Genomic DNA, 27,185 nt, shown 5'->3' with positions numbered 1-27,185 from the left:
CTCCCTCTCTCTCTGCCCCTCCCCCGTTCATGCTATGTCTCTCTCTGTCCCCCCCTCCAAAAAAAAAAAACAAAAAACAAAAACGTTGAAAAAAAATTTGAACTTCTAAATGTTTAATAATGAAACACAAGTTTTCATCTACTTTCTATGTTGGGGTTCTGTGACAGATTTTGTTTGAAAAAGACTCCAAAGCTTTTTAAAATTTAATTTGAAAATCACAATACTGAATATCATCTCCCTGACTTGACTTAGCCTCCCTTAGCCATTTCTGTTGCAAATCTAATCACATCATGCCTCCACCTAAAATCTTAAAAAAATTTTTTTTAATGTTTATTTTTTAATGTTTATTTCTGAGACAGAAATGTTTAATGTTTATTATTTAATGTTTAATGTTTATTTATTTCAGAGCATGAGTGGGGGAGGGGCAGAGAGAGAGAGGGGGACACAGAATCAGAAGCAGGCTCCAGGCTCTGAGCTGTCAGCACAGAGCCCGATGCGGGGCTCGAACTCACAAACCGTGAGATCATGACCTGAGCTGAAGTCGGTCCCTCAACCCACTGAGCCACCCAGGTGCCCCATTGTTTATTTATTTTTTAAAGAGAGAGAGAGAGAAAGCATGAGTGGTGGAGGGGCAGAGAGAAAGGGAGACACGTAATCCAAAGCATCCACCTAATATCTTTTTAAAAAACTTTTATCTAATAGGGAATCCTATAAGGTAAAGTTCAAATTATTTGCAGGACTACAAGGCCCCTCAAAATTTGGCACATGGTAGCAGGTGCTCAATGTTTGCTGAACAAATCAGTAAAAGCTGGAAAATGGTGGGGTGCCTGGGTGGCTCAGTTGGTTGAACGTCCAACTTCTGCTCGGGTCATGATCTCACAGTTTGTGAGTTGGAGCCCGGCATCAGGCTCTGTGCTGCTGGATCGGAGTCTGGAGCTTCTTTTGGATTCTGTGTCTCCCTCTCTGTCTGCCCCTCCCCCTGCTCCCACTCTGTCTCTGTCTCTGTCAAAAATAAATAAAACATTAAAAAAAACTGTTAAAAAACTGGAAAATGTAAAAACTAGCCACACTATCGTACATCCCAATAGTGGTCATATAGTGCTTATACATGATTCTTTTTTACATCCAATGCTTTCCAGACACATCATCTTCTTTACGTATGGTTTCTCCAAAAAAGGTGAGTTTAGGACAAACTGGAAGAAATGTTTCTTTAGAAGCACGTGTTCATGGAGCGCCTGGGTGGCTCAGCCGGTTAAGCCTACCACTCTTGGTTTCAGCTCAGGTCATGATCTCCCGGTCTCTGGGGTTCAGGCCCTCCCTTTGGGCTCCCACTGGCAGCATGGAGCCTGCTCGGGATTCTCTCTCTCCCTCTCTCTGCCTTTCCCTCACCCACGCTGTCTCTGTCTCTGCCAAAATAAATGAACTTAAAAAAAAATTTTTTTTAAAGCAGGTGTTTATAATACCTCAAGTGGCTGGGGAGTTTGAGAAAAGGTTTTTCTAAAGTAATAGATTGATAATGGGTGGCTGAGGATTATAAGGGTTTATAACTAAAAGGCTGGTTTGGCAGTCACCAAGCTTTAGTTGGGAAGGAGTGGGGGGGGGGGGGGCATCTGGACAATGCACAGAGAGATGTGGGACGTTTTTAAAAATAAACTTTTTATTTTGAAATATGCGAAATAACAGTGAACATGACAGCGAAGACCTAAACATAAAAGTGCTTCCCGACTTCACCAGCCAGTGCAAATCTGGGGGCTTTTGGCCTTTAACTCGAGGTCACCTTCTCAAACATCTCCTCGACAACGCCATCTAAGAATCTCACTTGAGCCCAAAGCTTGGAAGAGAGATCTGGGTGTCAGTTCTGCCACTCACTAGGGTGGTTATTTGTTTTAAGCCTTAAATTTCCTCACACCCCTACCGATAAGCCCCCCCAAGTCCCCCCCGGGGCCCCAGGGTTGTTAACTACATGAGGTCACACGTGACGACTTAATTACCTCCTCTGCGCCGCTGACCCTTACTCCCAGCGCCGGTCACTGGGCCCGCCCCTCTAGCACCCTCCGCTCCTTCCGCGGGAGGCCGCAAGACCTTCGTGCGCACGCGCCACCGCGCCCCGGGGGGGCTCTCGTGCACTCGCGCGGCGCCCACTGGGCGTCCCCGCCGCTCGCCCCGGGGCGCGGGCGCGCGCCCGCTCTGACGGCTCCGCCCCCAGCGGCGCGCGCCCCACGGAGGCAGAGGGGCGGGGGCGGGGACGCGGGCGAGTCCGGCCATGGAACCCCTGCGGAGGGCCCACGAGGCTGCGCTCCGGCTGCTGCTGTGCCAGCCCTGGGCCTCGGGCGCCGCCTCCCGCCCGAAGCCCCGCGCCTCCGAGGTGCTGACGCGGCACCTGCTACAGCGGCGCCTGCCGCACTGGACCTCCTTCTGCGTGCCCTACAGCGCTGTCCGCAACGACCAGTTCGGCCTCTCGCACTTCAACTGGCCGGTGCAGGGCGCCAACTACCACGTCCTGCGTACCGGCTGCTTCCCTTTCATCAAGTACCACTGCTCCAAGGCCCCCTGGCAGGACCTGGCCGGGCAGGACCGGTTCTTCACGGCGCTCAAGGTCGTCAACCTGGGTGAGTGGCCCGGGTCGGTGAAACACGCCCCGCTGACAATGGGATCACTGTTTGCAAAGCACGCTGACAAACGTCGCTCAGAGGTCGAGACCCCGGCCCAAGGTCAGGCCACGTCAGCGCCGGGGAACCCTGCCTCGGCCCAGCGCAGGCTCTCCCGGGAGCACGCTTTCGGCACGTTTGGTTCGCCCCGCGCTGTTGGGTTTCCCGGACCCTGCCTCCGCGTCTCACCCACTCAGCAGCCTTCTAGGACTGGCCTTGGCCCTGGGCTTTTGTATTCCTACCTCCCCGCCCCCCTCCCCCAGCCCCCGGCCCCTACTCCCCAGTAGGTGCTTGTCGGGGCTCAGTAGTTGCTATTGCAGTAGTTGCTATTGAACCTTTCCCCGGAAAGCGGGGCTTTAGCCGAGGCCTGTGTCTAGGGATCACACTGCGTCACTGATGGGGAGGAGGCGTTCATTCTGTCCACACCTGCTGCAGCTCTTGGCCGGGAGGATACTTATATTGGGCAGTCAGAAAGAGGGTGTAAGGAAACGTCCACATTGGAAAGTGGCTCTGAAATTGAGAAATGCCTTATTGCATGGCAGGATTCGTTCATGACCATCATTCTCTTGAGTGCATTCATTATTATAAAAACTGCAACTACTTTCTAAGTTTGATTTTCTCTATGTGAAATCCTACCAAGTGCGTTCTACAGAAAGCACTAACGGTTTTCACCAGTCATATCAGCTTCCTCAGGTGCTAGGCCTAAAAGATATTTAAAAGATGGTACGTCTTTAATATTTCTGTATTTTCATGGGAATATTCTAATTCTGAAAGTATTTACTCTTGCTGGATGTTTATTTTCTTTTGGCTACTGACAGAAGAGGCATGAACATTGACATGGGTGTATCTTTTCTAGGTCAGTGAAAAATAGAGAGGCCTCAAGATGTTTTGTACCTATTAATAGGTAATATCATATTAATCCAGATTTTAGTAATTGAAAATCTGGACCTGGTAGCTGAACCATGTTACCCAACCAGTTTTTTAAAACCAGAATTTTTAAAACCAGAATTAAAGCTAAACCCCTGTGTATCTTATAGCTCGTTAAATTTAAACATGGTATTTATGTACTTTTGCTTATAATAACACATATGTCTCTCATGGGATTTTTGAGCCATTGGTCTACTGGGACTGTCCTGGGTTCACTCCACCAAGGAGAAGATTATTTAGCAATGTGTATACCTTTAAAAGTTTGTTTGTTTGGCTGATGGACTATATAGAGCATGCCCACTAATTTTGAGGTTGATTCAAAGTTGAAGGGTGAGCACACTTAGAAGATTCAATTCAAAATTATTTGGAAAAATTGGAGTGATGACTAGATTCAAGATGAGGTTTATTTTAGCATTTTCAGAATCAGAAGCCATCATTCTTCCCAACTGGTAAGAGTTACAGGTTAGGAAAAGTATAATTGGTGGATTATAGGTAAACCATGAGCCAAATGCCTTTGAAAGAAAGTTTTCATTTAAAATTTAACACCTTAAGAACACCTGAACGGTTTGGAGCTTTCTTTTGCATATAGGTACAAAGAAATCCAAAGAAAATTAGGATACACAGAACAGTCTCACACAGAGAAGTGAAACCTTTTGAGGAAAGAAACAACAGTTGTAGTTTTTCTTTTTCTTTTTTTATGTGGAAGAGAAGGCTGAAGAGTGATGTAATGGTCTTCTGGAAATTCTAAAAATCCTGCCTACGTGGGAATAAGAGTTTTAAGTTAAACAAAAAGGAAAACTTTCTGCTCATGCATGCTTTAATTCGAATTGGCTTTTACTGATACAGGGAATTTTTTCCTGCACTTTTTAAAGAATAGTGTATTCACCAATTTGGTAATGTTTATTTTGTATTTTTGTCTTATGGTAGAGAATTAGATAATAGATTCTTCCCTGTTCTGTGATGTACAAATTGCCCCTGTGGATCATCAACTACATATTCTATTAATAAAAATACTTAGGATTTTATTCCTCTTATTCCCTTCTAAATTAATAATTATCAGAGTAATTCATTTTTCCATTTTGTAAATAATAAAGATTTCTCTTTTACCATTTGTTCTCTTTCTCCTCTGTCTTCCCTTCAGTGGAAGCTGACATTTTACTGATGGTTTATCAGTCTGGGTATCCTGCTGGGAAGTAGATTGAGATTTAAGAAAAGCAACTTACCATTGGAATGAATGGGTAATCGGAGACTTGCTAAGAAGTTCTAATTTTTTTTAAGTGCTTAATTTGACAGTGGTTTACCTACTGTTCAGCTGACTCAAAATGAATTATTATGCAAAGAACTGACTTTCATGTTCATTTTGATGTTATGTTTCAGTCTGGGAAAAATTTAATTTCTCACAGAATTTTATAGACTTTATAGCATATGTGCCATAAAATTATTTTTTTTATGTTTTAATTATGTCAGTGGCAAATCTTCTCATTTGGTGTATTAGCCTGACTGCATTAAATAGACTGCAGGAAAAAATAGAGAATTTTTGACTCCTGTATCACAACTCTATCCCCTATCAAACAAAATTATTGATAGTGTTTCCTAGCTGTTTCTTAGTGAGAGGTAATGTCGTTATTATTAAACTGGTAATCTTTGATCAGTTCTCCATTTTAGCTGAAAAAATATGGACCATTGATTTGTGTGGTTTTTAAAACGTGCCAATATTTTAACTGGAAACTGATAAGTACGATCAAACAAGATTTCAGTTTCACCAGCCACCCCTTAAATTTATGTCCTTAGCGTTGGTTTAAAAGGCATATCTTATATATAATTTACTGTCAGTATATTTTAAAAATTAATACTTGTTCCTAGAACCTGTTTTTTTCTTTCTTACCCCATTGATTTTCAGCTTTAAAGTTGTGATGCCATATTTAATTTTTTATTTCACCTTATCTTTCTATTCTTCACTCATTTCTGCCTGTATGCTTCCCTAACCACACTCCACTTGCCTTTTTTTTTTCTGATAAAATTATTTATAAATAGCTTTATGATGCTAGTTTTTGTGGCTTTTTTGTGACATTCCCTTGAAGCATTTAGAGATTCTTTTGGGTATTACCAAGGCAAAGAAAGCAGTCAAAGATTTCATGGGCATTCCAGGGAACCCTGTGATAGTGACAAACTATGACCCAGTATATTCCTAAAAATAGAGAGGTGCCAGACTGAATGGGCATTTTTTTTCCTGTTCTCATTGCCAGATAGTGATGCTTCTCCTGATTAGTCTCTGGCATCACAGCGGTTGGAATGCAGCTTCAGGGAATAAGCACAAAGTAGTCCAGTGCACTTACTCAAAAAGAGCATAACGGCAGATATATTCTTGCAGAAAAATAAGAAAAAATTTAGCAATATGATTAGTCCTGAGCATGTGGTTTCCCTATTAGCTGGAAAGAGGGATTTTCCAAATGGACAGCTTGTCTTTTAAATTGTCTTTTTATGTTCAACTCCTATACCGTAACAATAAAATTAACACTGTGTCGAGCATACAATATTTGCTATTGATTCATATGCCTGTTGGTTTTATACATGTTTTTAATATGTCAGTAGTCATTGAATTTAAATAAGTGCCTTAAAAAAGATAGGAACTGTGAAAGTTTGTTTTGTGTCCACTATAGTTTCATTTGCATGAGTGCTTAATCCATTATCTCTGGTTAGTAGGCTTAGTTCCATGAATCACAAATGGCAGCTAGTCTCAAATATAACAGCAAGATCTTATCAAATGGAAATACTCCAAAGAAGAAACATGTTGTTGGAATCTAGTGAATACCTATTCCAAATAGGTTGAAACAAGGTTGTTTTCAAATCAGCTGTAAAAATACTAATGGGAGTATTTCTCATGGCTGTTATACTAAAATCTTCCTTGAGTTACGTTTTGCCTTAGGTTTTCAAGACAGCTCTTTGACCCAGTTTCTTTTAAGTTGTACAAAAAATTACTTTAACCATCAGTGTTGCTGTTTAACTTAATGCACAGTAAAGTTGACCTAGTAATTTAAGCTCAAGGCCAATAATCAGGAGCATCTACAACGAAATGAATGAATATTCTGTTTATTTGCAAAAAGAATATAAAATTACTTCATAATTACTTGGAAGTAATGAATCAGTGCTTATAAAGTGCTTTGAATTAAAGTTTAAACCAGCTTTATCTATAGTTTTAAAGATCTCTAGGCTCACATAGTTCCACAGATGAAATTGAGCTCTTAGATAATGAGTCCATCTTCACTCATGTCTATATTTTTATAACTTTATAATTTGTTGACATTGCTGAAGAGTGCTTTGTGATTTGCACCATGACAAATATATTGATGCGTGATTAATAAGTATTGATGTTCATAAAAACATATCATTTGTTTTCTAGGTATTCCAACTTTATTGTATGGACTTGGCTCCTGGTTATTTGCTAGAGTCACAGAGACTGTGCATACCAGTTATGGACCAATAACAGTTTATTTTCTAAATAAAGAAGATGAAGGTGCCATGTACTGAAGGGTGAGCCTTGGAGAACATAAATATCGGTGGATTTTCTCTTGTGTGTATGTACAATATTTATTTTTGACCCTTTAAAATAAAACTTTTGCAAACACCTTTTTCTTTCTGTGGTGTCTGATTCTTTAAGATGAATCATTGCCCTCAAGAGGCAAAGCTTTTCATACATGGTTATATATTACATACTCAGTTTAGCCAATGGGAACTACAAATGCATGAGGCATACACCATTTTTTCCCCTAGAATTAGGTTAAATTACAGATAAAAAATGATTACAACCTATATATATTCTATAGTTAGGTATTAACAATTTAAATCAACTCTTTGAAGAGAAAATAGAGACACCCATACAAAGAAGGACAGGGGAAAACCTTTTATATGACACTGGAAAAAGAAGTAGGGGAGTTTAGGATAAAGGTGGAGATAATACCATTGGCAAATCCAAAACTGATGAATTCTAATTGCAATCTGAAATCTAAACTCTTCGGCTGGCAGGATTTTAAATGGGAATGTTTTAAAGCCCTTGTGCCATTTACCTGGATGAGAGGTTCAGGTGTAATGTTGAAATTTCTTATCGTCTAAACCTCCAATACCATACTACTTTGAAAAAAAAAAATAATGACTCTGGTTAATGTAAATGTAGCAAGATGAATGAAATTAAGACTTATTAAAAGTTAAAATAGCACGCTGATAAAGCTGTAAGAACAATTAAGATCTACAAAGACCCAGAAGAATAAATTTGGTGACTGTTTACAAAAGCAATTAGCTGAAATGGTACATATCCATACACTTATTGGTGATGGGAAATGGGCTGAAATTTTAAAGACCTGATGGCAGTTTTGTGTTAAGATTTTATTAAGTTAATTGCGTTTTTGAAAGCAAAGTCATTTAAAAAAATTTATCCTTGGGGGTAGTTACAAAATACCCAGACGAATGGTAAATTTCAGAAATTTGGAGTAATTTAGGGAGAACTAAGTAGAACTATTTAATTTCTAAACCAATGGGTGTTTAAGATTTATGATCTCTCCCATAATTACAAACATACATTATATATCATTTTATGTTAATGTGTTGCTGATACTCTGCAAGTTTACACATTTTTGTAGCAAAATATTCTATACAATACAATCTAACCAACAACTGGGTGCTTACTTCTGGCAAATCAGTAGAGAAAGTGACTGGAAGTGACTTGAGGTGAAAATACCAGAATGAAGTAATACAAACTGACTTCGTTCAAGGTGGTCATTTTAAATGAGCTACAGAGAGCGAGCTGTTCTTCAAATACATGTAGCATTCACTTGTCTAAAAGCAATTCTAAATAACACTTTAATCAAAGAAGTACTTATGCCCATATATTTAGTCCAGAAGAATATACTTGACACTAGTTAAATGAATAGCTTACATGAAGAAGATAGTGTTACATTAGACTTCATTAATAATAAAACTGACTATTAGCATTTTGCAAGGAAGGCTAGAACGGATTTCCCCTGTAATGGGCAAAGTTAAATAACTATAGCTCATAAGTTTTAAGTCAAATACTGCTCATTCACTGCTGCTGGTCTTGTCAATACTTGCTGTAAAGGTTTGGTCCCAGCACAAGGCTGATAAAAGGGTTTTTAATTACCAGACTATAAATACAGCTTTTCAGTAGAGTTGCACTTCTTTTCACACTGGCCTGTTTGATTTCTGATAATTTGTACTGCTGACTCTGCTTACCTGTTTTTCAATAGCTACAGTCAGTGTGACTTCTTGTCCATATGGTGATAGGTAAGTCTCCTTGGAGAAGATCTTTGACAAACTACCCTATTGATCTCTGTAATTCTCTGCTGCTTGCAGCATTAAATAGAGCCTTGATTTCTTGTCTCATGTGCTCACTGTGTAACAATTAAGCAAATGTAATATTTTCTTGTATTACATGAAAATCAATAGACCTCTTGCTCTCATGGAGTTGATCATAGTGAAGGATGAACTCAACGATGGCTAAGGGCATGGTTCAAATATTAAAATATCATTCACTGGATTTATTAAGTCTTATAGTGAACCTTTTAGTCTAAAAATGCTCCCCATTGAACAGTAATGGTTTTTCCTTTAAAGTGGAAAATACGTGGAAGCACTGTGGCCTTAAAGGGATAAAGTATAAATGCTGGAAGTCAGGAAATTGATTCTATTTTTAGTATCAGTGCTGTATTACTTTTTGACCTCAAGCTAATAACTCTACTCCTTTGTGTCTTAAGTTTTTTCCACCTGTAATCTGAGAAGACCAAAACAAGAAGGCTTTCTACTTTAAAATGTATCATAAATATGCTCATAAGCAAATGCCAGTTTTATTTCAGTAAAGGCTGTTTTTGTAATCCTCATTCTTCTGTTCCATATCTATTTGTATGTATGTAAAAGACTTCATTAATCAAAGGATTTAAAAATAAGGTGAGAGGAAGAAAGGGGACACATTGAAGGCATTTTATGGGTGTGCACATGCTGATTACACCTGAGGTTGCAAGCAGGGTTCTGAGCTGACCCTGCTGCCCTTCGGGATATTAGGAATATTCTTAGTTGATGAAACAACCAAAAACAGCTTTTCTGCCAATACTTAACTTCCTTGATGGGATTTTGTCTCAAAAATCAAGCAAAACTATTTTTTAACGAAGATGTGTTTTTGGTATAAAATTTCTTAAATCTCCCATTGTTATTTCTGTGCAAATCAATTAGCAAGTATTGGAAGAAATTTCCAGTCAGAATGTTTAGTTCCTACATAAGCTGTGAACTACTGTAAAGATGCAGTAAGAATTGGGGGCATGAAAGAGGTTGCTAATGTAAAAATCCCTAGTTTTTCAGCACTAACGTCTTAACATAGCCAATTGTACAGTTATTTCTTTTATCACACAAATTTGGTCACTCATATTTTGCTAATTGTTGACTTCAATAAAAAATCAAAACAATTTTAATTATTAAAGGCCATATATATTTCTTTTAAGATGTACATTTTGTTTTTTATCATATTTATAGTCACTCAAAACTATAATCAAGAACATGTATAATGCTTCACGAAAATATCTCTTAATTCTGTTAAATGAGGAATGATGTTTAAATGAGTGGGGTGACCTACAGACAAGGATCTTGGTTTCATTTCATTTAAAAGCTAATGCAGATAACAGAAACCTTATCTAAAGCGGGTAGATCGGGTATCTCCTTTTTTTCAGCACTTACATTCAGACAGTAATGATGTTTGAGGGCATCTTAACCTAAACAAGTACTTAGCATTACATCTCACCTGGGTCAACAGTCTAGGGTATCAAAGTTAAACTGTGTTACTGTAAATTAATGGAAAATGTAACTGCACTTTGCCGAAAGATCAATGTCCAATAAAGGCTGCACAATCAAATGTTGTTGCAATGATTGAGGTCTTTAATTGCCTTTCAAAGATAAGGTGGTAATCAACACAGCTTTAACTGATTTTTTTACTAGTTCAATTACATGCTAATGACTAGTGCCAAGTCAGAATCTTTAACTACTTATACTTATTAAATCTTATGTTAGTAATGAAAAATTACTTTCGCTACACAATCGATAGAACACAAATCTTAATTACTATATTTCACTTTTGTACTATTCTATGTACTTGACAAATGTTTCACAAGAGCTTTCCCAACAATAAGAAGTATTATTAGTAGTGACCATGGTCCACAGAGTATTTTTTCAATATAAATTGGAGAAGAGATGCTGAGAAAATTTTTTTCATTAAACGAAAATGTGGCTAAAATAGTTTCCGCTGACACAAGTTTGGCCCTTCAGCTACTTTTGAGACCTCTGCTCTGCTAATTGAGAATACACTTAATTCAGCTGGGATAACATAAATGTAGATTGTTTTTAGTGTGTTTCTAAAAGTTCAGTTAGTTTTCTAGTAAAGAAATTGATTTCATGTAGAGCCTGCTGTAAAATTCTCCTACTTGGGGAAAGGATAAGTTAGTAAAGGGAAATGAGAAATGAAAAAAAAAAAAAGATAAATTGGATTTCATCAAGGTGAAAAATTCTTGTGCTTCCAAGGATACTATCAAAGTGAAAACACAGCTGATGGTATGGGAGAAAATATTTGCAAATCACATATCTGATAGGGGACCTGTAGCTAGAATATATAAAGAACTCTTGTAACTCAGCAACCCAATTGAAAAATGGATTTGAACAGACATTTCTGCAAATAAGTTCTACAACTTTTGGCTACTAAGCACATGACAAGATATTCAACATTAACTGTTAGGGCAATGCAAATCAAAACCATAATGAGAGGGGGCACCTGGGTGGCTCATTCAGTTGAACACCTGGCTCTTGATTTCAGCTCAGGTCATGATCTCACAGTTTGTGGCTTTGAGCCCCATGTTGGGCTCTGCCCTATCAGCGCGAAGCCTGCTTGGGATTCTCTCTTTCTCTCTCTCTGCCCCTCAAAGACAGATGATAACAAGTGTTGGCAAGGATGTGGAGAAACTGGAACCTTCATGCATTACTAGTGGGAATGTAAAATGATACAGCCACTTTGGAAAAGTTTGGCAGTACCTCAAAATATTAAGCATGAAGTTACCATATGACCCAGCAATTCTATTGCGAGGTATATACTCTAGAGAACTGAAAACAAATGTTCACACAAAAACCTGTACACAAATGTTCATAGCAGCATTGTTCATTCTAGCCAAAAAGTGGAAACTACACAAATAGCCACCAACGGAAGAATGAATACATAAAATGTGTCATATTCACATTATTATGGGAATAACTGGAATATTACTCAGTCAAAAAAGAGAAGGATACACTGATAAACACCACAGCATTGACGGAGCTTGAAAACATTGTGCTAAGTGAAAGAAGCCAGTCGTAAAGACCACCTATTACATGATGCCATTAATATGAAATGTCCAGAACAAGCAAATCTACCGAGACAAAGAGGATTAGTGATTACCTAGGGATGGGGAGGTTGGGAGGAAATGGGCAGCGACTGTTAATGGGTATGGGGTTTCTTTTTGGGGTAATGAAACTGTTCTAAAATTGATTGTGGTAATGGTTGCATGAGCCCATGACTATACTCAAACCATGGAAATGTACACTTTAAATGGAAGACCGTGTGGCATGTGAATGATCTCTCAATAAAACTGTTAAAAATTTAGTAAAGCGGGGAGAGGAAATGGGCAGTTAGTATTTAATGGCAGTACGGTTTCCATTTTGCAAGAGGAAAAGAGGCCTAGAGATAGTACTGATGTTTGCACAATAATGTGAATGGTCATGTGACTAGATACTGCTGAACTGTATACTTCAACATGGTTAACATGGTAAACTCGGTGTTCTGTGGATTTTACCACAAATAAAAGTAATTTTTAAAATTTAGTAAAGGACTTAATATTACTATAATGGAATGTAACTGCATGATTTCTGTAGAAAATAACAGAGTTTAGAAACATGTTAGAGATTAAAAGAGGTAAAACATGCTAACATCATTTTATACTTTGCAGTCTTGGCATTTAAAACTTTTTAATTATGAAACCTACTTTTAATTAAGTAGATGAAATCTCATTTGGGATCATTTTTCGGTAGCATTAAGGATATACTTTTATATCCTTATTATATACTTTTATCCTAAAACGAACACAATGTTGTATGTCATTCTTCAGTATAAAAATACATACACACGTGCATAAAGAAATGTGATAAGATTGAAGATCAGACCAAAGAAAAGCACGTAAAATGTTAGTAAATGAAAATATCCTCTTTTAGATCCGAGTTGCTGGGTAAAGAATATTAGCTACTACTAGTATGAGGTGTTATATAGTATTGCTTATAGCTATTTTAGTTGCACTTATATCATTTTAAATACAGTTTATGAACATTGTACTACTCCATTATATTATTAATTTATCTTCAGTGATATTTATAGTATCAATTTAAAAGCAGTAAAACTTCATGAAAAGTAGCTTAAACACAAGGATTTTGATAAACAAAAGCTTCCAGTTTTTAAAAGCAAATCATGGAAGCTGTACTTCTTAAAGAAGATGTAAAGTTTCTGTATTGTTGTTGATGATAGAATTATGAACCTTATAAACTCAGTATTTTTTAGTTAACCTAAATACATAAATCTATTTGAATTCATCTTATGAAAAGAGATATGTCATTAGATATATGATCATTATATGCTTTAGTGATTCATGGACCTTGTTACATACATGCTTTGTAATGTATGAATTATTTAGTAAGAAAAATCACAATAATTTTGTTGTTACTCAAAAATTTATGGGTTGGCAGAAACAATTATGCAGCCCCTGAAGCTGGTATGTTAAGGTAACATCATTAACACTATGTAGTATGATTTTTTTAGTAGTTGCTTGACATAACCTTTGCTGCTGCTAGAATAGATCAGTAATTTTATAACAATCTGTCTGTAAACAGAACATTGAATTTATTAACCACAAGGTGATTCATTTTACTCTATTTTCATATAAGTGCATAATTTAAAATCAGACCTAAAAAGTGGTCTACCCAAACTCTAAAGGAAGAATATAAAAACATACAAAATGAAAATTAATACTCTCCTAGGTTAAAATTTTTAACTCCATTTAATAAAAGTGGATATTTTCATTTCAAAAAATGTATATGTTTAAGAATTGAATGAAAGTCCATGAAGATAGGAGATTATCCTGTAACCTTTATTTCTTTCTCTCTTTTAAAATTCATCCATATTAAGTAGGCTCCACACCCAATGTGGGGCTTGAACTCACAGCTCTGAGATCAAGAGTCACAGGCTCTACCGACTGGACCAGCCAGCACCCACCCCTCTTATAGCCTTTTTTATTACGTATGATATTAACGCCCCTGCTGTGAGATGAAACCAACATTTTAGTTTTTTATGCTTTCAAATTTCCAACATTAAAAGATGAAGGAACCAAGAATTTTAAAGTTTGGATAAAAATCTAAACAGTGTCACCTAATTTTACATTACATTTAAAAATCAAAATTCGGGGCTCCTGGGTGGCTCGGTCAGTTGAGTGGCCGACTTCGGCTCAGGTCATGATCTCATGGTTCGTGGGTTTGAGCCCTGCGTCGGGCTCTGCACTGACTGCTTGGAGCCTGGAACCTGCTTCGAGTTCTGTGTCTCCCTCTCTCTGTTCCTCCCCCACTCATGCTTTATGTCTCTCTCTCTCAAAAATGAATAAACATTCAAAAAATAAAAAATAAAAATAAATAAATAAATAAATAAATAAATAAATAAATAAATAAGGCTCTTTGTGGAATGAATGTGTGATGATTCAAAATTAAAAAGAAAACTTGTCTTCATCTTTAAGAGTTTTCAGAAAAGGATACTTTAACTGGAGATCCTATGGATTATTTGCAAGAACAGCAACAAGTTTTGAAATACTTCACATGTCATGAATTAACTTACACACTTATGGAGTCTGAAAAAATAAAAGACTGGAATCTTGTTGCATTATCCTTTTGAGGCATTTCATACTGTTTTCTCATACAGAAATGTTGCTATTTTATTTTATTATTTAATTTTTTAAAATGTTTCTTTTATTCTTTTTTTTAAATGTTTATTTACTCTTGAGACAATGCGAGAGACAGAGTGCAAGCAGCAGAGGGACAGACAGAGGGAGGCACAGAATCTGAAGTGGGCTCCAGGCTCTGAGCCATCAGCCCAGAGCCCAATGCGGGGCTCAAACTCACGAACCAAACTGTGAGATCATGACCTGAGCCAGTCAGATGCTTAACTGGCTGAGCCACTCAGGCGCCCCTCTTTTATACTTTGAGAGAGGGAGAACACAAACAGGGGAGGGTCAGAGAGAAGATAGGGAGACACAGAATCCAATCCAAAGCAGGACCCAGTCTCTGAGCTGTCAGCACAGAGCCCGATGCAGGGTTCAAACCCACAAAATGTGGGATCATGAACTGAGCCATTTTTTTTACTACGGTAGCCTTTTTTATTACGTAAAAAAGCCATCCAACCGCCTCAAGAAATGTTGCTATTTTAAAGTCAAACGGAATGACATGTAGAAGTAAATGAAGTAAAACATTAAACAGAAAGTACTAGGATCAGTTAGACTTACTCACTTTAAGCAGAACTAGAAATAATATGTTAGTAACTAGAAGACAAGAATGTTTTAATTGAGTTGGCCAAACATGGAATAGCTTCCCTCTTGAGGCAGTGAGTCTGTTGTTGGATATGTTCAGAGAGGCTGCAAGACCATTCCTTAGGTAGACATGGAGAGAATTCTTGAATTGTGCAGAGGACAACATTGGTGATTTTGTCAGTTTCCTTTAACCCTGAAATTTTATTATCATTCTTGCATGCATGCCTATCTCTGATTCCAAATCATGCTATTTAGTTTGTTTTTTATTGCTGTTCTACTATATGTGTAATACAAAGAACCTTGTTTTAAAGATAAAATATATGGTTTAAGTTCTTGTACCAATACCAGTTAAACGACTGAGAAAAATTAGAGCTTTCTAAATCTTAGTGTCTTCATGTACAGAAGGAGGAGTTTAACTAATACTTACATAGTATTTATTTGTGCCAAGTGCTAGACTAAGCACTCTATACATATTAACTCACTTAATCCTCTCTTAACGGCCCAGTGAGTTTGGCACTGTTTTTATGCCTATTTTTTAGCTGTAGAAATCACGAAGTCTTACCCAAGGTCACACATAGTGAGTGTTCCTCCAGTCCTTGCAATCTGTCTATGGAGTCCGTGGTCGTAACCTACAATGCATAGACAATTTTGTCACATTATGGATGTGGAAGTATTTGCAAGCTATAAAGTGCCAGAAAAATGTGAGATATATTTTGTTAATACAAACAAAATAATACAGATATGTTTAAACAATGAAAAGAAGGAAGTAATAAAGCTTAAGTGATTTGTAGGGACAGCAGCCTACTTTATCTAAAAGAAAATATATTACGCAGAAATTCAATCTAATGACATTAAAAAAATTTTTTTTAATGTTTATTTATTTTTGAGAGAGAGAGAGAGAGCACACAAGCAGGGGGAGGGCAAAGAAGGAGACAGAATCTGAAGCAAGCTCCAGGGTCTGAGCTGTCAGCACAGCTCCCCATGCGGGGCTCGGACTCACAAACTGTGAGATCATGACCTGAGATAAAGTCAGATGCTTAACTGACTGAGCCATTCAGGCACCCCAACATTTGAAAATTTTTTAAATATTTATTTATTTTGAGAGAGAGAGAGAGAGAGAGAGAGCGCCCAGGCACGAACACAAGTGGGGGAGGGGCAGAGGGAAGGAGGGACAGAATCCCAAGCAGGCTCCACACCGTCAGCTCAGAGCCTCACAAACTGTGAGATCATTAAATTAATGAATTAATTCATTTTAGAACATCTAAAATCCATAGCATCTGGCACATACTAGGTGCTCCGTGACTGTTAAACTGTTGTTTCTGCTTCTGTGCGAGTGCTGGACTTGTCTCACTGTTCTTTTTTTCCTTTCTGCCAAAACAGGAAATAAACTTCCCTGTCACGCTTTTGGGGGTTTGTCTGTGCTCATTTTTGTTCATGCCTCTTCATGTTCTTTTTTTACAAACTAAAGGATATTAGGCAACATGAAGAAAATGTTTATGGTTTAGTTGTTGTTGCTATTGTAAATTATATAATTATATCCTCTTGCAAGTAATATTCCCAAGACACGATTGCTGGTGTGTTTAGATTTACAGAAAAATTGCAAAGGTAGTACAGAGTTCCTTATAAACCCTCATCAAGATTTCTCTGATATTAGCACCTCATGTAACTTAGTTGCCAAAAGATATCAACACTGGTTCATTATTGCTAACTGAACTGCAGATTCTGTGCAGATTTCACCAGCTTTTCATTACTGTTCTTTTCCTGTTGCAGGATTCCATTGAAGGTCTCAGACTGCATTCAGTCATCATGTCTTCTTAGTCTTCTCAGGTCTGTGAACAGTTTGTTTTTTATGACCTTGACAGTTTTAAGGAGTACTTGTCAGGTATTATGTAGAATGTCCCTCAATTTCGGTTTGTCCGATGTTTTTCTTATGATTAGATTGGGGTCATGAGTTTGGGGGACAAGACCACAGAGGTCAAGTGCCCTTCTTACTGCATCATATTAGACAGCACATGATCCCAACATGACTTATTACTGGGGATGTTAACCTTGACCGCTTGGTTAGGATGGTGTCTGCTAGGTTTCTCCACCGTAAAGTTACTGTTTTCATCCTCTATTTTCATCATGTTCTTTTAAATCAAAATTAATCAACAAATATTTGAGCTTTATACATAAGGGCCCACAGTAGGCCCTGAAGGAGGTAAGTGGAATTCTCGAACACAGGAGGCAATCAATATTTGCTATAAAATCTGTAGTTCTTTGGGAGTCTATAATGATTGTTGTCGCAGTCTTTTTTTTTTTTTTTTAATTTTTTTAACGTTTATTTATTTTTGAGACAGAGAGAGATAGAGCATGAACAGGGGAGGAGCAGAGAGCCCGACGCGGGGCTTGAACCCACGGACCGTGAGATCATGACCTGAGCTGAAGTCGGACGCTTAACCGACCAAGCCACCCAGGCACCCCTGTTGTCGCAGTCTTGATGGTGGAAAAGCAAAGGAGCAAGTGAGGCTCAAGACAGGCAGGAGGTGCACAGGGCAGTTGCATTCTTATTCTTCAGTCCACTTTGCCTTCAGGATCCATTCATTCACTCAACAGCTATTATTCAAGTGCCTGCTATGTGCCAGGTACTATTTTAGGTACTAGGGGCATGGCAGTGAATAAAAAAAACACATATAGTTCCCTCCCCTCATTAAGTTATAGTTTACTGGGGAGACAGGCAAATGAGTAAAACCTGTGACATGTTAGATACGTGCTAGGAGAAAAATAAACTGGCTTGTATCTATGAATGGAGTGTTTTGGGGGCTGGTTTGTAATTGCCATAGTGTGTGCTAAAGGAAGGCTGCAATTAGAAGGTAACGTTTAAGTCAAGACCGGCAGAATGTGCTTTTCCAGGCACGGTGTCCATAGGCACTTACCGCGGTCCAGCAGTAGGGGCGCCTGTGTGGCTCAGTTGGTTAAGCGTCCGACTCTTGGTTTCTGCTCAGGTCGTGATCTCATGATCTCACTGTTGGGTTCATGAGCTCAAGCTTTGCATCAGGCTCTCTGCTGTCAGCACAGAGCCCACTTCAGATCCTCTGCCTTGCTCTCTCTCTGCCTTTCCCTTGCTTGTGCTCTTTCGCTGTCTCTCTCAAAATAAATACACTTAAAAGAAAAAAAAAAAAAAAGAATGGTCCAGCAATAGAATTCTAAAACTAGAATTACTGTATGACCCAGCAATTCCACTTTGGGGTATATCTCCATCCAGAAGAATTGAAAGTACAAATTGGGTTGGTTTTCCCCATAGTACTATGAATTAAAAAGCTGTTTTAACAAATAATAGGTTCATAGAAAATCTCCAGTTTTGTGGTCTATATTCTCAAATAATAGGAAATGAACTTTCAATAAAAAAGTACATGGGTACCTTGGGCAAACTGTTTATTTCTCACAGGACTGAGGTACGGGTGGAAAAGGGCAATTTCAGAATATCTGGAGCATCTGATTAAATGAATTTCTACCTAAGCTATTAATTTACAGTAACTAAAAAAGAGACAATTTATCTCCTATGTGGACTTTTGAATTAAATATAAAAGAAACTCAGGCAGAGAAATATATGCACAAAAATTTTTGGTGTTCTACTTAAACTAACCAACATTTAAATTATTTTTTCTCTTGCATGAATAAATTCTGAGTGTGAGGGGGGGAAATGATCACTCCTCTCCCACCGAATTTATATAAAATTCAGCACTCTAAAGCGACATGAGCACGTTCATTAGCAGGAGATTATGGTCCAACCTACACAATGCGATTTGTAAACAAACTTTTATATAGAAACCATAGATCAACACAATTATGCATTTTAAAATCTGAGGTTAACAAGGCATTTAAAACAACCGAGGGTTATTGCTACTGCCTGTGGTATCACCGATTGTGTAAACATTGCTATCTGGTTGAAATTTTACGGACTAGACCAGATATTTTCTGCAATGATTTAATAAGAGAACAGGGTGCCAGTACTCCAGCTGTCCCCTGGCAGTTAAACTCTTCCCTGAATTTTTTTTTTTTTTTCTTTTACTGTTGCTTTTAAATGGGGGGGCTGTTTGCTATTTCAGGGCAATCGTGGGGTAAAAGAACAACAAAAAAATCATACACTGTTTGCTCAAGTGGGAGGAAGACTATGATAATTCTGTATCTGTGGAGTGGAAGAAGGGGAAAACAGTGTTGAGTTCTTGCCTTACTCTTGATTTGGTGCACAAACCCCGTCAAGGTAAAGGGCTTCACAAAGTAGGTATAAAGGCGAGGTGGAGTTTCGTCTTTCTGGGGCTTCCGCCAACAGTACGCAATTTTAAGACGACAGCTGGGCCGGAGTCCGCCAAAAGCCCAGTTTAGTTTCCTCCTTCGTTTGCTAGATGGTTTCACCCGGCTGCCTTTAACGAGGGTCGCGAGTGGAAAAGAAAGGAGCGTCACTCGGTCGCCGCGGGCGACCACGGGCCGACGGAGACCTCCCGACGGGCCAGCCTAGCCCGGCCCTCGTGCTCGTCCCCGCCCCTCGCGCTCGCTCCTCGGGTCCCGCCCGCCGGGGCGCGGTGGCGGGGCTGGCCGGGAGCTGCCCTCATCCAACATGGCGCCGCGGGAGGCGGGTCCCTCTCTCCGGCTCCCGGGGTTCCGGTGCCGTGCGTTTTGGTTCCGGAGTAACAGTGCCCTCGCCGCGCCTTCCTTCTCCTTTTGCCGCTGCCGCTGCCGCCGCAGCCGGAACGTTCGGCCCGGGGCGGCTGGGGCCGGGCCCGCGCGCGCCGCGCCCTCTGACTCGGGGTGGGGAACAGGATTCGCTTCCCGACGGAGGGCCCTCCTCGACTCTCGCTTGGTTTGGCGGCCCCGGGTCTCCTTCGAAACAGCCCCCGACTGAGTCCCCTCCAGTCGGGGACCCTCCCCTCTCCACTAAGGAAGAGTGGACACCTGCCGCTCTGTCTCCCTAAAACGGGGTCATCTCCTCACACCCACACAGACGGCAGGGGGCTTCACGATCCGGTTCGCCCTCTTTCCCAACTCCAGAACCCTCTGACCCCCGTTAGTTTATATTGGCCCCTGCCTCGTGCCCCGTCCACGCTCACAGAGAGGCAGCCCCAACCCCATACAGGCTGGGCCTGGCTTGCTGCCTGCGGGTCCCTTCCAGACCATCCCTCTTCTTCACTCCCCCGACCCCCTGCCCTGTTCCCCTCCGTCCCCTTGTCACCCTTTGGAGTCCTCGCCTAACCAGGATCCAGTGGGTACCTCCTGCCCCAGGATGTGAGCCCCTGTAACCTGTAATGCTGTGGCTGGCCTTTGGCCCCTTCCATGCCATGGAGAACCAGGTGCTGGTGATTCGTATCAAGATTCCAAATAGTGGCGCGGTGGACTGGACAGTGCACTCCGGGCCGCAGTTACTCTTCAGGGATGTGCTGGTGAGTGGTAATCTCAGTGTCCAAAACCCATTGAGGAGGGCGCAGGGATTTGTGGGGTAGTCAGCACCTTGACCGCTGAATCTCAGCCTGGTTGCCCAAGCTAGTGGCCGTGGCCATTGCTGGCCTCCTGTGGGGGCAGTTTTATTGCTTCCACGACAGACATTGATTAATTGCATGGACTGAAATCTGGCAAATGTGCAGGACCCTGGGGAAATAGAGATGAATCAGATTGAACCCCTGCCCTCAAGGAGCTCGCAGCTGGACTGGGACATACACACAGAAGCATCAACTGGATGCAAAAAGCTGAGTCTAGAAGTTTTTTTTCCCCTAAGTGTTTCTCGGAATGTCCCTGGCCAGATTCCAGCCATGTCTTTCTACAGAGTTCCCTGAACTTGGTGACCAATAGGGAAAGAGAAACTAGGCAACTGGAAATTACCATGTTTCAACAAACCCAAGGTGCCATTGGTTTTAAGATACTATTTTGTGTACCACTCAGAAAGAAAAAAAAAACAAAACAAAAACACTGCCTGTTAAACTGTGACATGCTGTGCATTATACAAAAGCAGCCCAATTTCAGAGATGTTAAAAGTGGAGGAAAAGGTGCATCTGAGAATCAATGCTGTGTTATTATTCTCAGGATATATTTCAGATAAAGTCATGGAATGTGAGAGCAGAGTGTAACCTCAGCAGTGGTCTGTTGAGACCTCTTATCTTTTTTGAGATAGTTACTGAGGAGTAGTGAGGTGAAACTTTTTCCAAAGTAGTGGTGCTCACGAGTGGGGGAGTCAGTACTAGAACTCAGATTTCCTTACTTAGTCGTTTTTTTCCATGTGCTGCACTGCCATTTCTCATCTTTTAGCAGACATTTGAGATAGAGTGTATTGTGCCCATTTTATATATTGAATAATTGAGGTATCAGAGGCAGAACTGACATACCCAGAAGCATGTTGCAGGTACTAAATCTATAGCGGAAGTTACCTGCAGAATAAGATGGGGCTGGGTAAAGGTTCTTGGGAGGAGGGAGATCTGTGATGTGATTTTTTTTTTTTTTTGGTTGTCATAGGTGCCACCATCAAAATTTGATTCCTGTACCTATATTTTGACTTCTGGATGTTGCTGACCATCCAGACCATCACAGATTTTCAGGTGTCTGGGCTACGAGTCCAGAGGCTGGAGTGAGCCAGCAGCTTCCAGTCTTGTCCAGCAAATGTTACCCTTCTCTTTGTGTCTGGAGTTCGCGCACTCACGTGCATATAGTTTTCTTCTTGTGACAAAGCCCAGACTTTTTAGCATGGTCCTCTAGGCCCGTCTGGATTGGCTTCTGCCTGCCTGGCACCACACCACACCACACCTCACCTCTCACCACACCCCACGAGCATCCTGTGCTCCAGGTTACATAGAATTAACTTTAGTTCTCCTAGGCTGTCTCCACTCGGTGCTTTTCTTCAGCTAGCCAACTCCTACGTGTCCTTTCAGAGCCCAGCTTCCTTTTTCCTCTACCGTAGTCTTGGTTACGTGCCCCTCCTCTGTGTTCCCACAGCATCGTTCGGGCAAAGCTCGCAGGTTTTGTCACAGTTTTATCTCTCCCTTCCAGTAAATGGTGCATTTCCGGAGGAGATGGACATTCATTTCCCCTCTTTCTCGTGCTCCGTAGGACCCTGAAATATTTGTTGAGATATTTCAAAGGGAGCGTTAAAACATATGCATGCGGTTATGGTTTTGCGGACAGCCTGCTAGGTAGGTTTTGAATCAAAACGTGGGTTTCATGGGGCGACTGGGTGGCTCAGTCAGTTGAGTGTCCAACTCTTCCATTTCAGCTCAGGTCATAATCCCAGGGTCATGAGATCGAGGCCTGCATTAGGCTCTGTGCTGAGCATGAAACCTGCTGCAGATTCTCTCTCTCCCCCTCTGCCCTGTGCGTGCTCTCTCTCTCTCGCTCGCTCTCTCTCAAAAAAAAGTGAGTTTAATTGCAAGCAGTCTCACTTAACTAGACAAGTCTCTCTACCTCTTTTAGCCTCAGTTTCCTTACTTGTAAAATGGGGACAATACCTGCCTTCAAGGCTTGTGAAGATTAAGTGAGATCGTGTCTGTGATGAGAAAGGTGTGAGCTTTCTTTCGCTTTGCTCATTTGAAATAACAGAAGATATTTAGAACAGAGTGATACAGTGTTCACAAACACAAACTCTGGGCCAGATTGCCTGGGTTTAAATTGAAAGCCTTACCAGACTCACTTGGGCAAGTGTCTTTTGTGTCTCAGTTCTTTACCTGTAAAAAAAAAAAAAAGAAAGAAAAAAAAGTGAGGGGTAGAGGATGAAAATAATGCCCACTTCATAGAGTATGAGGACTACTGGAGTTGATACATATAAAGCACTTAGAACAATCTGGAATGAGGTAAATGCTCTGTAAGTATTGTTGTTACAACATAAGGGACAGGGCCTGGGTCTTTTGCTTCTTAAGCATCTCTCTATTGTACCTTGGCTCCAGGCTGATTGGCTTTACTTTTTTTTTTTTTTAACGTTTATTTATTTTTGAGAGAAAGAGACAGAGCATGAGCCGGAAAGGGGCAGAGAGAGAGGGAGACACAGAATCCGAAGCAGGCTCCAGGCTGTGAACTGTCAGCACAGAGCCCAACATGGGGCTCGAACCCACAAACTGCGAGATCATGATCTCAGCTGAAGTTGGATGCTTAACTGACTGAGCCACCCAGGCTGATTGGCTTTAAAGTAAACTTTGGACAATCGGTTCTACCATCTAGAGTGCCTTGTGTCCTCACATGTGCCTATGTGCAGGTAAGCCCAGGTGGAGCATGTTTAGAGCCCTGATGAAGGGCTCTTGACAATGGGTGCTGTGCTATCTCCTGTGTTCCTATAGCAGGCTCTACGAACTGCACGTACAGATCCTGGTGGACACCTGTGATTTCTTCACCAGGGTCACGTCATCTTTTCATCAAAAAATTGTCAAAAAACTGGACATCTGGGTGACTCGGTTGGTTAAGCGTCCGACTTCGGCTCAGGTCATGATCTTACAGTTTGTGAGTTCGAGCTCCATATCGGGCTCTCTGCGATTAGCGCAGAGCCCACTTTGGACCCTCTGTCTCCCTTTCTCTGCACCCTCCCTCCAAATAAACATTAAAAAAAAAAAAAGAAATTGTCAAAAACCGACAGCTATATCAGCATCTTTGGCTTGGAACCTTAAAATTTAAAGCCAAATGAAATCTGGAAGCATCCCCCTCATTTCATATAACTCTCTTCTCCCCAGTTTTCAAATTCAGAAGTGTGAACCCCAGAGGGAGAAAATGCTAAAGCCACACAGCTCGTTTTTGGTAGGACCAGACACAGAAGCCAGAAGCAGTTTGTGGTCACTGAGTCATCTGTATCTGAGAGTGTTTTGTACCTGAGGTTGTAGTCGAGGGCTCTCATCACTGCTCTGTCAAATAGCTGGGAGACCTTGGACAAGGCACTTAGCCTCCCTGGGCCTGTGTCTGGGTCTGAATAATTCGGGACTGGCTGCAGGGTAAAGTAGGCCTAGCTGGTCTTCAAGGGCAGAGACATTTGATTATCTGTGTTTCAGCTTTCTGTGTTCTTTTCCTTGTAGACACAATCTCCGGTTTGGGGAAAATTGTGCAGGAGATCGCAATTAGTGGTACAAGAGAATGTTCCCCCTATTCCTCTTGGTGTTTGAATCCTGTCTCCCAAGTCCCAGCTCAGATTTCCTCTCATCTGTGAAGTTTTTATCTAGACTGAGCCTGTGATTTTTTTTCTGCCTCCTGAGTTAGCAAATACTGTATTTATGTCTTTTGTCTGGCTCTTATCAGCCTATAAGTGCGCTGTATTGTTATTCTTTTAGGTTTGTCTTTATCTCAGTGACCAGACTATAATCTTCCTAAATCTTACTGTTCTGTAGCCTATAGCTTTGTGATCTTTATGCTCCTGGCATGTGTAGATGCTTAATTATACTTTTGGTCCATCATATATTTGATTGGTATATTAAAAACATGGAGAAGAAAACGACCAAGAAATGATCACCATTAAAATATTTAAATTTAAATTTTCTTTTGAAGCCTTCTTTAGGTAAATGTTATGTTGTGAATAACAGAGGGCTTTTTCTTTTTTCCTGGACATAAGTCACTTAAAATATAACTGTAAAATATACATAAAATTATTAAATATGTCCTGGTTAGAAATGACCAGTAGGCATTAACTAATTTTGAAACTTTTCAACTCTTCAGCATTATGATAAGCCCCATCTTATTTGCTTTAAGAGAACGATATGGCTGGTTGTGTTCACATGATCCCTCAAGCAAGTTTGCTTTTTTTTTTTTTTTACTCTTTTTCCCCACATTAGGTGTAAAGCCTATGTGACTCCTTGTTTATGGTGATGGGCAAAAGGGGCACTGCTGCCCCCCAAGGTTTTTAGCTAGTTATTAGAAATTTGCTGTTTGATGGGATCTGCTATTCATAAGTAGGAAGGATCCTAAATTAGTTTGCTAATGCTGTAGAGTTCATGGCACAAGATCTAGGTGATCAGAGTTCCCTGAAAGTAACGTCGACGTGGAGGGTTGGGGGTGGTATCCCCCAGCTTGTTTTTAACCACACCACTAGTTAGAAAAGGTCCTCAATAGATGCTCTGGAAGGATGATGGGAGTGAACTATCCACCAGTCCTCAGGTGCTGAAATTTTGGGTTTCGTTGTTAGGTAAGCTCTATAACTTTCCAGTCATCAGTGACTTGTTTTATTAATTTAACAGACACTATTGTGGCACCTACCATGTGCTAGACACTCTTAAAATCACTTTATAAATGTGAACTCATTTCGTCCTACGAGGTAGGTACAGTTATGATCTCACGGCCCGGATAGACTCAGTCACCGAGCTGCTGAACAGCGGAGTCAAGGTCCAGCCCTAGCTGTTTGGCTCCAGCCCACACGGTCAGGCTTTACACTAGCTGTCTGTAGAATTTATTCCATACTCACTCTACAGTTTCCATTTACCTGTCAATAAATACTTTTACCTACAAGTGTGCAGAATTTTTTTAACACTCGATTTTTTTTTTTTTTTTTTACAAATACTTCCTCAGAGTTGATGTTTCATGTGGTAAGACTAGAGTCAGAAGGAAAAAAAATAACCTCCTTTGGGTCTAATGAGCGAGGGTTGCCTAAGATAGTTCTCTTTGATCAATTTTATATGCACAGATTTATTTTTGAGGGGAAAAAAAGGCACTCTGGAGGCGAGGCTATTATGCAAATTTCCACTGCAGCAAAAGCTTCTAAAGAACTGCCTTCAGAAGGAAGTTGCAGCCGCCACTCTGCTAAGTGCCCCGCTTGGAAGGGCTGTGGGCTCCCTGCTGAGAACTACCGTAAGCCGCTTTGTCACCCGGCTGCCTGGTGCCAGTTCTGGCAGAGCCCAGGAGGGACGTTGCGGCAGAGTCCCGGAGAGCAGTGAGGTTTGCAGACCGTTTAGGTGGGGCTGGACATCACGGAGGGTCATCTTTCCCAGTGCTGGCTATTTCTTGAGGATGTCCCATGCCTCTTGAGCTAAGCTGTCTCCATAGACTGATTTTTAAGATTTCAACTTTACAGGTTCCTTTAAATATTGGTATCAGAATATATAAACTTAAAAAAAATTTTTTTTGTAGCCTAGGTTAACTCTGTTCCAGTGTCATTCAATATATGTTTTCCAGTTGCTTAGGAGTAAAGGTTGATAAAAATTGTTTGTATCAAATGTAGCATTATAGGTTATGGCATTATTGGAATAATATGTCACAGAAACTTGTTTTTTGAACTCTTTGCCCTATGAATACAAGGCACGATGTTGCTAGTTGCATATCAGAAGCTGCATTTGAGTGTCCACAATGTGCTAGGTTAATTTATGTATATTATTTAACCTAATTTTTGCATTATCTCTCTAAGTATTACTAGACTCCTATTGGAGGATAATCAGATTGAGGCTCAGAGAGGTTAAGTAATTTATTTCCAGTCACAGAGCTAGTAGGTGCAGACCTGGGATTCAAACCCAGGCTAGTCTGACTCCTAAACCCCTTACTCTTTCTACTGGCAGTGCACTCCACAGCCTCCCGTAGAAGAAACTGTTTATTTGTTTAATACATAAGGGTGTATTTTTTTATTAAAATTTTTTTAATGTTTATTTTTGAGAGAGAGAGACAGAGCATGAGCGGGGGAGGGGCAGAGAGAGAGAGAGAGAGAGAGAGAGAGAGAGGCACAAAATCCAAAGCAGGCTCCAGGCTCTGACCCATCAGCACAGAGTCCAACGCGCAGCTCGAACCCATGAACCCATGAACCGTGAGATCATGACCTGAGCCAAAGTCAAACACTTAACCGACTGAGCCACCCAGGTGCCCCCACAAGAGTGTATTTGTATATACTGTTGAAGACGGAAAGATTGTTACGAATACATAGTAGAGGAAATTTTGTAAAGAATCTCCCCCCACTCCCCCAGCCCCTGCCCCAAAATAGAGATTTAAGTTCTGGCCTCACATTGCTGGGCTAAGTGTGATTATGAGCTAATGTTTTTATAGTTTATGCCAACATTTCAAAAATCTTCTTCAG

At 40.4% G+C, this 27,185-nt stretch overlaps 2 protein-coding genes and 1 long non-coding RNA gene across 25 annotated transcripts in view; 2 read left to right on the top strand and 1 right to left on the bottom strand.

Annotated features, from left to right (window-relative positions):
• The first annotated feature begins 2,009 nt into the window (after positions 1-2,009).
• CB3H15orf61 (chromosome B3 C15orf61 homolog) lies at positions 2,010-7,205 on the top strand. Its single transcript, XM_042941619.1, has 2 exons — positions 2,010-2,609; positions 6,976-7,205. Exons 1-2 carry the CDS (start codon positions 2,264-2,266, stop codon positions 7,101-7,103), a joined length of 474 nt encoding a protein of 157 aa, XP_042797553.1. The 5' UTR covers positions 2,010-2,263; the 3' UTR covers positions 7,104-7,205.
• LOC122221880 overlaps positions 4,681-27,185 on the bottom strand; it is a 47,447-nt gene continuing 24,942 nt past the window's right edge. Inside the window, exons 3-7 of one of the 7 annotated variants that reach the window (XR_006203492.1) lie at positions 22,845-22,887; positions 20,483-20,827; positions 19,420-19,608; positions 15,768-15,834; positions 4,681-4,761 (exon numbers count right to left, since the gene is read on the bottom strand). This is a non-coding gene — a long non-coding RNA (uncharacterized LOC122221880). The other 6 variants (XR_006203491.1, XR_006203493.1, XR_006203494.1 and 3 more) reach the window with 6 other exon arrangements.
• The window catches only part of MAP2K5 (mitogen-activated protein kinase kinase 5), a 270,688-nt gene continuing 263,417 nt past the window's right edge, over positions 19,915-27,185 (top strand). For 16 of the 17 annotated variants that reach the window (XM_042941603.1, XM_042941608.1, XM_042941602.1 and 13 more), the window contains exon 1: positions 19,915-20,622. In XM_042941603.1, the coding sequence (XP_042797537.1) occupies positions 20,488-20,622 (135 nt within the window). In that variant the 5' untranslated portion in view covers positions 19,915-20,487. Of the gene's footprint in view, positions 20,623-25,931; positions 26,080-27,185 lie in introns of those variants that run through there. The other variant, XM_042941610.1, reaches the window with a different exon arrangement.

Source organism: Panthera leo, chromosome B3 (assembly GCF_018350215.1).
Source record: "Panthera leo isolate Ple1 chromosome B3, P.leo_Ple1_pat1.1, whole genome shotgun sequence".
Taxonomy (NCBI): Eukaryota; Metazoa; Chordata; class Mammalia; order Carnivora; family Felidae; genus Panthera; species Panthera leo.
Note: the sequence above shows the minus strand (reverse complement) of the source record. Positions and strands in the feature narration are given on the sequence as shown.

Coding starts and splice junctions, on each gene's coding strand:
- CB3H15orf61 (XM_042941619.1), top strand. CDS start 2,264: ATGGAACCCCTGCGGAGGGCCCACGAGGCTGCGCTCCGGCTGCTGCTG. Junction 2,610..6,975: donor GCTCAAGGTCGTCAACCTGG/GTGAGTGGCCCG, acceptor TTTGTTTTCTAG/GTATTCCAACTTTATTGTAT.